Raw genomic sequence first — 12,015 nt, 5'->3', positions numbered from 1 at the left:
GTGTGCCGCCACTGGAGATTAGTTTCTGCTGGCTGGGGGCTTCTGTCCGGGCCCGGTGCTGTCCTGGGGAGTAGTGGGGTGGGTGGGGTCTCAGTGGTGCTGCGGGGTGGGCGCCCTGCATCCTGGACGTGCCGGCTCCGGGGTGGGCGTGGGGGCTCATGGCCCTTGCTTCCTGGTGGTGCGGCCTGGTTCTCCCTGGCAGGGATGGCAGGGATGGCAGGGTGCTGCGTGCGGCTGGCCCGTGGTGGGGCTATGGCGTCTGCCGGGGCGCTGCTCTAGCGCTGCGACTTCTGGGGGTTTTGGTGCTGGCTGGGCCGGTCGGGTTCAGGTGGGCCCACCTCGGCCTCTTGCCTCTGGGCTCTGGGAGCCCTCTGCAGGTAGTAAGACCACCGGTACTGACCGGTGGTCTTACTACCTGTCTCCCCCGCTGCTCTGTCCTCATGGGCCGGATCCACACCAGACTGCCTCTTACTGTGCACTTCACATACTTCACACGTCACTGTATATAGCTACTCTTAGGCACATTTAGGGACACGACAGTTAGGGCCCTGAGAGCAGGTGGAGGCGGGAACGATGGGCTCTGTGGTGGGGCGGATGGCAGGGCTTTATGGCCTTGTCTCTTCCCCATCACCCTCTTGTTTGCCTCCCCTGCTCTCTAATTTCTTTTTAATGCACCACACACACACACCTTGGGGGTAGGTCTGGGATGGCTCGGGGAACTTGGGCCAGGGTAGGCTGCAGAGTAGCCATCCTCTGTGGTCCTCTCGGGTGGTGGGGTGGGGGGTTTGGTGGGGACTGGGGTGGGTGGGGTTGGGGTTTGGGTGGCGGGTGGGTCCTCGTGCCCCGGACCGCCTGGGTCAGTCTTGGTGCGCTGGGGGTGTCGGTAGCTGCTCCCTCTTGTTCTCCGGGTTTGCGTCGTTCACAGTGGCCCCGGTGGCTCTCTGGGGGTGCCGCCCTGTGGCTCCTACGGCCCGGGGGGAGGGGTGCCCTGTTGGCTTGGCCCTGCCTTGCCGTGATTGCTGTTCTGGGCTTCGGGGTTCTTCACACTTGCATGTTTGATCAGGTCTCGCCAGCTACTGCCAAGTCCCATTTCAGCGAATGATGGGACCTGCCAGAATGTGCTGAGAATCTCCCTAAACTCATTCTCTCTTGCACTAGTATCCTCTTCTGGCCTATTCTATTCTATACCATCAAGACATCCACAATTATGGTGCTCAGTACCGTTTGTTTAATTATTTATTTATTGAATCTCTTTTTCTTTTGTGTTGGTTTGGTTTTCTTTTCTTTTTTCAATTTTTTTTTTTTTATTGATGGACAGTAGTTGGGAATAACACACCACCTTACAATCTTTAATTGCAATAGCACCGCCTGTTAATTTCTATCCCTGTTCGTCCTGTTCGTCCTGTTCGTCCTGTCCAGTCTTTGTTTCCCCCACACATCACTGAGGTGTAGCACTGCCCTCCCTGGCTTATAATAGGGAATTCTAATAAAGAATGTCTGCTTAGCTTTCAGGGAGGGCCGGTGATGGTCACACACATGCACTAAATATTAAAGTATTTGGCTGCAAGACTAAAATATGCATCAATCTCATACAATGTTGACACCTCTTTTGTGGAGTTAAACAATGAGAACAAATGCAGACAACAACACAAAAAGAAAAAAATGGTTTAATCTTTTTCTGAGTCCTTTAGGTGTTTATTAGAAAACTCCAAGTTGGCTTTTATGTGTATTTCACTGAAAAGATTCTGTCATGAAGCCTAGATCACAGGAGAGCTGCAGTAACAGCTGTCCGAGAAGTTTTTCCCATCTCCACACAGGATGTCTGGAGCTCAGTCACGCTGACTATTAGGTTCTTGGTCACATCTTTCATCGAGTCTCTTCTTCCCATTTGCTCAGTTTTTGAAACAATCAGCTCTTGAATGAGTTTTACTTGTTTCCAACTTCTATCATTTAAGAATTATGGACATCGTTGTGGTATTGAGACTGTTCAATATATCAGAATTGTTTTTTGTAGTTTTCTCCAGATCTGTGCCTCAACACAATCCTGGCTCTATAGGTGCTTCCTGTGACCTTATGGCTTAGGTTTTGCACTGATTAGCATAGGCAGCTGTGAGATCTAATATTATAGGTGTGTGCCTTTCCAGATCATGTCCGATCAACTGAATTTACCACAACTGGACTCCAGTCAAAGTGTAGAAGCTTCTCAAAAAGAATCAAAATAAATTAGCGCTGGCTGAGCTACATTTAAAGGATCAGAGCAAAGAGTCTAAATATTTATGTCAATCTGATATTTCAGTTTTTTCCTTTACTAATGAATGTGTAATAACTTTTAAGATTCTGTGTTCACTTTGACCGTACACGACACTGAGTGTAGGTTGATGAGGGGAGTGAGGCTTCTAAATTGAGCCACAAGGAGAGGGAAAGATGTCAATGTAATTCAAACAAAATGTTGTATATTATTTACTGTCCATTCACTATCTAGTCTTTGTTGATTTTGTTGTATTGCTGTTTTGCACTGAAGCATAATCACAATAAAGCTTCTAATTCTGAGACGAAAGTGGGATTTTTTTCTGCCAATCCGTAATGGATAAATGACTTTAAAGACAATCTCAGACTAGGATGAATATTTAACCATTTTAAAGTGTTTTACAGCTTTGTGTCAATCAGTTAAAATGATCTTCACAAAAATAAAACTGTCTTTCATTTAGTTTCCTATTTTGTGAGTCAGTATAAGTCACAACAGCTGGTGTTTTTTTGTGATTCAACTAATTTCCTTACTTCCTTCCTTCTTTCTTAACTGACTTCTTCACTTGATGCGTACATGAAATTGATTTAATGACACTCAAATGTAGTTTTTAAAGAGACAAGAGAGAACTTTTGGTTCACAAGTAGAGAGCAACTTCAGCACTTTCTCATCATTCCTGTTTGCATGGATGTAGCTGGGACCGATATTTAATACATTCTGGGTAAGTTTGATCATACAGGTAGGTTCAAAATGTGTATAATTTTACCAAAAGTCTTTGAGATGAGGAAGCAAGCTGAAGAGTTTCTGGCGTTATAATATCTTGCTTTGTCAGTTCCTTTGGCCCTTCAGTGTTAGCAGGAAGGACAACAGTGACTCTATTTCTGTATTTTAGTCATCGGGGTCATGTGACGTCTGGCAGCTTTGTAACCAAAAAACCGACTTCAGTTCACTTTCTTAAACAGCAAGTCCTCTTTCCAATCAAGTCTTCTTTCCATCATATTACAGCTGGGTTACATGGTTCCATGCACACAAAATCTTCTTCTCTTCACTGTTAGCTCAAAACTTCCCATGGACTCGTTTGGTAAGGAAAACTTTTACCACTTCTATTTCTTAATTTCCTCTTTTCATTGTGTGATTCTTCGTACACTGCACTGACAGATCTGTTATGCGTTTGTAATTGTCAGTTGATTAGTTTTACTTCATTGGACAAAAAACAAAAACAAAACATGAACTGATGAAGTGTTGTGTTTTTAGCTGTAGTTTTTATATTTCATCAAATTTTAAAGCACCGCCATACAGATGGTGTGAATCACTGACTGCCGAGGGCGAATTTCTAGTAAAACTGAATAATGGAAGTTGCTGGAAAAGGCATTAAGCATATTAAAAACTTCACAAGTGAGACGATTTAAACAGTTTTTTTTTTTGTTTGCAATTCCAGGGAACAAGTGTGTGCCTTTGAATATGGTCATCATGTTACTGACTTCTCTCTTTGTTTCAGGTGAGTTGTTTGTTCAGTTATTTGAAGATATTCCTGACATCATTTGCAATCTGAACTTTTAGGGGAACAAAGCTGACCGAAAACTGAAATGTTTTATACAAAAACTGTTACCAACCCAGGGTAATAAAAACCAGCATTTGGTTGAATAACTGAATAACGCTGACTTTACAGGTGCTTTGGCCGACTGTTCAAAGACACCCAGCCTCTTCATCACTGCACCAAAGAAGATAGAAGCGCTGAGTGGATCTTGTTTATTAATTCCCTGTAACTTTCGTGTCGCAGAAGGTTGGAATTTCAACACCACAAGACGTACCTTTGGAGTGTGGATTAAAGATGATTCTAGTTTTCTAAATAATCCAAAGAATGTGATCTTCAACAGCAGTGGGACTGTCACCACCTATCCGATGGAAATTACTGGGAACTTGAGTCAAAGGAATTGCACCACTTTGTTTTCAAATTTAAACACAAATCACACTGACACATACTTCTTCAGAATTGAGAATGAGCAATTTAAGGCAACAGCGTCTTGTGATCATCTTCAAATAGAGGTTAATGGTAAAGAATTCCCTGTTTGTTTTGGGTTTTTTTTAATATTGCGTCTATGCTTCATTTTGACACTTCCTTTCAATGAGGTTAAATGTTATAGAATAGCGTTACTTTTTAACTGACAACTGAATAAGGAAAGCATGGTTTTACCTTCTATAATAAAAGATGACAAAATGAACATAATCCAGCTATTATGAGGTTAAATGTTACAAAACAGTCATGTTAATTGTTCTGATTGACAATTAAATACTGTTTGTAGATTTGTGCTATATATTTAGTGGTTATGTAGTATATTTTCTTAAATACCACTATTATGTTAATTTCAACACACTTGAGATAAGAACTCATAAAGGAACTATTTATATATCATTTATATCATCAGCGGTGATTTTATAAACTTCTATGTGAATTTGAAGCAACTTTTAATATCAAAGGAGGGAGGTGTGTACATTTTAAACACTGCTTCAAGGTGCAATGTGTTGTATTCTCATGAATAAAATGTGATGTGAAATCACAGATTCTCCGTGGAGACCCAGAATGAACATCTCAGGTGAACTGAAGGAGAAGAAGTCTGTCACTATCAGCTGCTCAGCTTTCACTCCCTGTCCACACTCCCCTCCTCAACTCACCTGGAACCTCCAACAAAACTCTCACAGCCAAATAGAGGAAAACACAGATGGAACCTTCACAGCTAAAATCCAGCAGAGCATCACTCTGTCAGACTCACATGATGGATTCAACATCAGCTGCTCTGCCACATATCCTGTGGATGAAGGAAAACCTGGAAAGACCAAAGAGACACAACAGATTCTCAGTGTTACATGTGAGTGATCCTGTCTGCTCATCATGATTTATGTCTTCTGCTTTTTAAGGCTCAGATTCATCTTTCACGTTGAACATTTTTGTCATATGTTCCTCAGATGCCCCCAAAGAAACCTCAGCATCCATCAGTCCATCAGGTTTGGTGTTAGCAGGTAGCTGGGTGAACCTGACCTGCTCCAGCAGAGCCAATCCTCCTGTCAGCAACTTCTTCTGGTTCTTAAAAACTAAAGATGGACCCATGAAAGTAGCTGAAGGATACCTTCACAGACTCAAGATGACCAACATGACAGAAAGTTATTTCTGTGTGGCTACAAATGATCTTGGTCATGAGACATCACTAGAGATCCATCTACGTATTTCAGGTAAACACGGCTGCATCTGAAACTGGAAAACTTAGTGCTTCACAAATGGTTTTATACCTCATAATATATGCAAAAATACTGTGTGCAGAATTGCAAATAATGTTTTTGATGAGAAGTTAATGAAAATAAATAAATAAATAAATATAAATATAAATATAAAATAATATAAATATATCCTCAAAAAAGGATTGTTAACAGGACCCTGAATGTTGGCATCGTCATAAAATGCAGTAAATAGTGTGGGAAAGTAGAAATGAAGAGATTGGACACATTTGAATGAAAGCTGCACAGAGGATATAGCAACAGAGGAATAAAGTAGGAATTATGACAGAATAGATTTTCCATTCTCAGCATTCACAGAAGTATGAAAGATCCCCTAAAGTTAACATGTCCATATGGTGTTTTTGTGTGCGAAATAAGCATTCAGCGTCATGGTTGAGCATTTACAACTTGAAATGCTAGATCTTGCAGCTTGGATGCTTGGATGATACATTTGCAAAGTATTGTGGGTTTAGCTGACCTTGAATTCAGAGTGACAATGATGACTTTTATTAACTTGACTTGGTCACTTCTAATGTTTTTGTTAGAAAATGGACAGCCTTCATCATTGGGGGCTGTTGTTGGAGGGATCACTGGGGTCATCGTACTCATGTGTGTGGTCTTCATCCTTTGGTAAGCATCACGGGTCAACATCAAGCCCAGGTTTAATCATCCTGAATCCTTTTGTTATTTTTTTATGTGTGTTTAGCTTGTTCATCACATTGATTATTTTTTAGTTTTCTTTTATACCACAGTTCCTGCTTTGATGCTGTTGATTATCCCATCGGGGTGGAAATTTTGGAAACTATTTGAAGTTCATATCTGGAACATAGTAATTTTTATGTTACTCGGAATTAAAACCAAAGATGCATTTGTGGACTTCCTCTGAGTTGTGTACTTGGATCATCTCTGTTCTGTTCACATTCTGCCACAAGGAAAAATGTTACATGGACCAAATATTAGTTATTATGCAGATGATACTCTTCTATTTTCTGGATTTTCTTGAAATCTCTCGACATGAGTCTCAAATGAGTGACAAAGCAATGTGAATCATTTCATAACACAATGTAACAGAATCTTAGGACTAATCAGTGGAGGAAACCTGTTAAGATGCAAAAATCACGTATTTTTAGTGAAAAACTGAATCTAAAAAAAGTTATCCCTGCAATTTCACAGTCTTTCCTCTTCCCATTGTGTGCTCAGAGATTAGACTTTTAATGAGCGCTTCAATTTTTTCATATTTCAACTCATTCACAATCACAGACTATTTCAGCTGCTTGTGCAATATTGCAGATTCTGGATCAATCACTTAATGACAAATAGCAGCAAAAATCTGGCTTTTACCTTTAATAGTTCCTGAGATAGTATTAAATGTCAATGTGCAAAAAAAAATGCTGGAAGTGGGTTGACTTTTTTTTTTTTTTTAATTATCTCAATGTAGTTGATATATCAACCTCAAATTTCAAATACACCATTTTAAGTATCTGTAATTTATGATTAAAAAGGTTCCACGGAATCAGAGATGGCTGGGCAGGGGGCCCCAGATGACTGAATCCAGAAGAACCATTTACTGATCACTGTCGCACAATGTATTCCACACTGACCTATTAAACTTATTTACAAAACATTGAAAACAGACTTCCCAGAAAATCCAGACTGAGAATGATGATTATAATGAAATTGTTATACCTGAATACTTAAATTAAAACCCCCGCTTTCTCTTCTAGGAGGTTAAAGTCAACATGTTCAACTTCACATCAAGTGCAGGTGGGAAAACTGTACTGTAGTTACACATTTAGTGTTGTGAATATGTTTCTACTTACAGTGACAGAACAGATTCCTTTCTCTTTTTTGGCATAGCATCGAGGTTTTTCTGATGATAACAGCTGATTTCGTCTCATGAGTTTGTCTCCAGCTCGCCATAACATTTCATATTTTGTCCATTTTTCACAGAATACGCTTCTGCAAGAACAAACCAGAACAGCAGAAAATGAAGGCATCCATTACGGAGTGATTGACTTCTCCAAGCTAAGACCTGGACCTTCCTCAGACTCCATGAAGGACAACAGACAGCAGACGGATGTCATCTATTCACAGGTCAAAGTGTGCAAGAGCTCAACACAGACTGCTGATGGCCCAGAGTGTATCTATGCTCAAGTGAAGAAGAAATGAGCAAATAAACAAGCATGATTAAATTCAGGGAGCCTACGAATCTCCACATCCAGTCAATATTAACATGTTCATGATGTTCATGTTGGCTTATATGTATATTTTTTGACTGTAGTCTGTGGTGATCCCACATAAAGCTGTGAACAAAATTTTACATACACTTGAAAAGACCATATACATCATAGCAGTGTTGAGTTTCCAATGACTCATATAACTCTTAATTTTCTTTGATGGAATGGTTGAAATGTCTTTGTCACAAATAACAATAATGCATTTTGGTTCTTTCATAGGTCTTCTGGAAATATGGCCAAACCTCTAGTTTTATCTTTGACCACTCCTCTTAACAGAATTGGTGCAGTTCAACTAAATTTTTTGGCTTTCTCGTACAGATTTGTTTATTCATCACAGTCCAAAGGTTCTTGATGAGGATTAAGTCAGGACTTTGGGGATGCCCATCTAAAACCTAAATCCTAGCCTAGTTTAACAGCTTCTTTACTACTTTTTATGTGCGTTTGTGGTCATTGTCTTGTTGGAACACCCAACTTTCTGGCTGATGATTTTATGCTTTCCTGAAGATTGTAGAGGTAACAGGCCTTCTTCATTATTTCATTCACTTTGTGTGAAGCATCAATTCTTTTGGCACCAAAACAGCCCCAGAGCGCAATACTGCCACCGCCATGCTTGGCAGTTGGTTTGGTATTCTTGGGGTAGGCCTCACCTTCTCTTCTCTGAATATGTTTCTGGTCATTTTTACCAAATAACTAAATTTTTATTTCATATGACCATAGAATGTCCCTCCAGAAGGCCTTTTATTTGTCCACGTGATCAGTAGCAAACTTCAGTCGAGCTTTAAAGTGTCGCTTCTGGAGGAAGTAGACTCTTAGTCCATGATGATTTAAGATGCACCTGACTGTGGAAACTGATACCTCTGCTCTAGCAGTTTCTTATTTATTGCAGACCTGCTTTTTAGCAGTTCTGGGTTGACTGTTGACCATCCAGACCGACTATTTCTCAGCAGCTGGTGACAACTTGCGTTTTCCTCTGATCATGGCAGTGACACAACTTTGCCATGCATTTTTTACCAACAAACATTTGTTTGAACAGATGATTTGGGGATCTGGGTTTTTGAAATTGAACCAAGTTTCTTTCCTGAATTGCTCAAGTCACTGACTTGCTTCTTTAGATCTTTGCTGAGCTCCTCAGACTTTCCCACTGTAGTTTGTGATTGATCAGATGGTCCCTATATAAAGTGGCTCAGAGTTAGCAGCTGTAGTCAATTGTAATAACTCATGAGAAGAGGCTAAAATGAGCACAGCTTTCTATGTCATCAAAACTGACTAGTCCAGTTCCAGCAGATATATTTTCAGCACATTTGCAGCATATTTTCATAGGATCTATGGTGAATTTATGAAAGAACCAAAATGCATCATTGTTTTGTGTGACAAAGACCTATGTGTTTCATTCCATCAGAAATTAGGAGTTGTAGAAATGATTGGCAACTCAAGAAAGTCCAATCTGCAGTCACATTAGCAGTATATTACCAGTGAAGTATTATATTGGATGTTTATGTATTTTTATGCTTTTTGTTATATCAGTTTGTTTTACTCATGTAGCATGTGTCATAGTTATCGATTATCCATGTGTTTTTGTGTCTTAATGCTACCAAAATGAAGATGAAGCAGTTGCTGTTCTTGCAGCTATTTATTTGTTGCACTTTAATAAAAGGCTTGCCATACAACCAGTGAAAATGTGTATGTAGCTCATAATTTAAACGAAATAAAAATTTAAAATGCTTGCTGTTTTAGCAGCACAAATTGTGACGAAAGTTTCTGTTGCTTCCTTCTCAATCTTTTCACACAAGATGTAATCAGTAACTGATAAAATACTGCAGTAATATGTGTTTTTGTGTAAAAATCATGCACTAATTTTAGTTGTTTTATAACATGAATTAAGTAGAGTAAGAATTGGATTACCCTTTAGTGTGAATACTGCAAACTCAATTCTGTGGTACTTCAAATGAATTTTGAATGTTGAAGAAGTTCCTTTGTCGAAATGAGGAACGTAGACTTGGAGTTTCTGATGTAGTTGAAGAAAAGGTTAATCTTGTTGAGAAATTCAAAACAAGCTGATAGAAAAAAATATTTTTATACATTATTGCACTATAAATAGGCTGTCAGTCTTCTTAGATACAGACTCTGGACAAATTCTGCACTTCTCCTTATTGCAAAATATTCAAATTTACCAACAACCAGCAAAGCGTTTCTTCTGCTTTTCCCAGGTTGTAAGAGGTTTTTTTTTATTTGTTTTTACAACATAGCCTTGTTGAGACTCTGTTTTTCTTCTTCTTTTAAAATAACTCTAGTTTAGCAATGCAGCCTCTGTAATTACCAATCACAAGTGACTAAAAATTTACCTGTAATACTTAATAATGTGAGTGTGTTGACTGTTTTTTTGTTTTTTTTCACATTTCTCAATTGGATTCCCCCCTCTGCGCTCCTGTCTCTGATTTAAAGTGCACGGCTCAAAGACTTTTAAAATGACATTTTATACTTTGGGTGCAAGAACTACGATATAGCAACATTTTAGATGGAATCTGCTGATTTGTTTGGTTGCCATCAATCCAGTTTGATCAAAGCATGCCTACACAGTCCTAATGAAGCAGATTAGCTGAGTTGTTTCTCTCTTTTTTTGATAAATTGCAGCTGAAGATGTTGTGTCCACAGATATTATGTTGGCATGCTTATCCACTCATTCTAATGCACACAATATCTCTTGAACACCTTGACACAAGCATTCTCCTTGATTCCAGGATGAATTTATTAGAATTTGGTGGTCAAACGTCGCTGCGACTTCACAAAACAATTTTTGGCCGTAACTCAGGGATTCATATACCAAATATACACCAAATAAAGACAAAATGTCACATAAATTGATATGAGGATTAAATAATGTGATGACATTTTATATACAAAAAGTCAAAAGTCAAGTCTGGATGATTATTGATGTAAACTGCAAGTTTTCGTGAAGACATACAAAACAGTAATTCTTTTTATTTTAAATTTAACAGATGCTCACTTTGTCATAAATACGTACTGCTGCAGACAAATAGAATTTGGAACCAAGTCTTCAGATTTAGTTCTTAAAAAGTTGTGACAGGCAAGTAAAACTGTGGATTTATGTGGTGATCTTTGCTTGACACTAAATTAGCGACACTTGTAAGTAAACAAACATAGAGCACAAATAGAATAAATTGTATTGCTTAGGCCTCCATCTGATCTCAACAGTGCTGAACTATAATAACATTTAAATGCTGTAATTTGGAGTGTCTACTTCATGTAAAGTCTCGCCCTGTGCTTTAGATTTTTCTTGATTATGTGTTAGCATTTTACCTGGTTCCTCTTTTCATGAACATTTTAATATTTGTTGTATGTCTTTGCCACCTGCAATTAAAGAAGCAGCAAAGAAGAAGCAGAAGAAGAAGAAGAAGTTCAGTGGGGCAATTCCTGTCCTGAACTGTTAGGAGGAAGCTGCAACTGCAAAGGACTGTGTGAAATAATTACTTCAGTTGAACAACTGTGCATGACAAAACCTGTTCTGGAAAAAAAAGCATTTAAGGTTTTTGTAGAACATTTATCTACAGTTTGCACCATTTGATTGGTTACATACACAATCGTTAGTTTCTTGGTATAAAATGATCTTATCTGAAAACACCTCCTTGTGCTTACAGAGCAAGAAGGATTTTTTCCTGCAGGTTTATTTATTATTATTTCATTGAGCACAATGAAATAATATTACATGTATGCAATTTTTTAAAAATCTTTTTATGATGATATATTGTAAATATAGAACGTCATATAAAGCAAATGTGTCCAGAAAAAGATAAAAACACGAGAACATTCTTTTGTTCTTCTATTTTATGGATTTATGTTGAACTTTAGTGCAGGAGAACCACATTGGTTTCCTCCTGCAGACTCCAAAGTGAGAACTGTTTGTGTTCCTCTCATATTTACAGGAGGTTGATAAACTGAGATGATATTCAGCAGCTCTACAGGAACATCAACTGCACTTACTTTAAGTCTTGAATGATGGAAGTCAGCTTAGTCTTAGGCTAAGAAGAAACACGATAACTCCAGCTGCTTTTGTTGTTTTATAGGAAGTGCATAGACCACAAATCCCAAGAAGGTCTGTTAAACTGGGAAGTTGGTTATTGTTTCATTGCTTTTTGCACTTTGATGCAGGCTTCTTTGGTAGAACATTTTTAGGACATTTTTATGGTGTTAGAGATGATTTTGTAGCTCTGAGGTGACATCACTAAAAAAAAGGTTATTTCATAT

The 12,015-nt window shown here is 38.7% G+C and overlaps 1 protein-coding gene across 2 annotated transcripts; it reads left to right on the top strand.

The window, feature by feature from the left end:
* Nucleotides 1-2,836: 2,836 nt before the first annotated feature.
* Nucleotides 2,837-9,506, top strand: LOC111571994 (B-cell receptor CD22-like). Of its 2 annotated transcripts, XM_035950601.2 has the most exons (9): nucleotides 2,837-2,966; nucleotides 3,251-3,326; nucleotides 3,684-3,743; nucleotides 3,915-4,298; nucleotides 4,807-5,112; nucleotides 5,210-5,473; nucleotides 6,061-6,145; nucleotides 7,240-7,279; nucleotides 7,466-9,506. In XM_035950601.2, exons 2-9 carry the CDS (start codon nucleotides 3,260-3,262, stop codon nucleotides 7,682-7,684), a joined length of 1,425 nt encoding a protein of 474 aa, XP_035806494.1. In that variant the 5' UTR covers nucleotides 2,837-2,966; nucleotides 3,251-3,259; the 3' UTR covers nucleotides 7,685-9,506. The 2 variants fall into 2 exon arrangements, with proteins under 2 accessions (XP_035806494.1, XP_023131219.1); XM_023275451.3 differs by lacking the exon at nucleotides 2,837-2,966 and having other exon boundaries at nucleotides 3,102-3,326.
* Nucleotides 9,507-12,015: the final 2,509 nt, after the last annotated feature.

This window comes from Amphiprion ocellaris, chromosome 22 (genome assembly GCF_022539595.1).
Source record: "Amphiprion ocellaris isolate individual 3 ecotype Okinawa chromosome 22, ASM2253959v1, whole genome shotgun sequence".
NCBI lineage: Eukaryota > Metazoa > Chordata > Actinopteri > Pomacentridae > Amphiprion > Amphiprion ocellaris.
The sequence above is the reverse complement of the archived record's forward strand: the minus strand, read 5'-3'. Positions and strand labels throughout refer to the sequence as shown.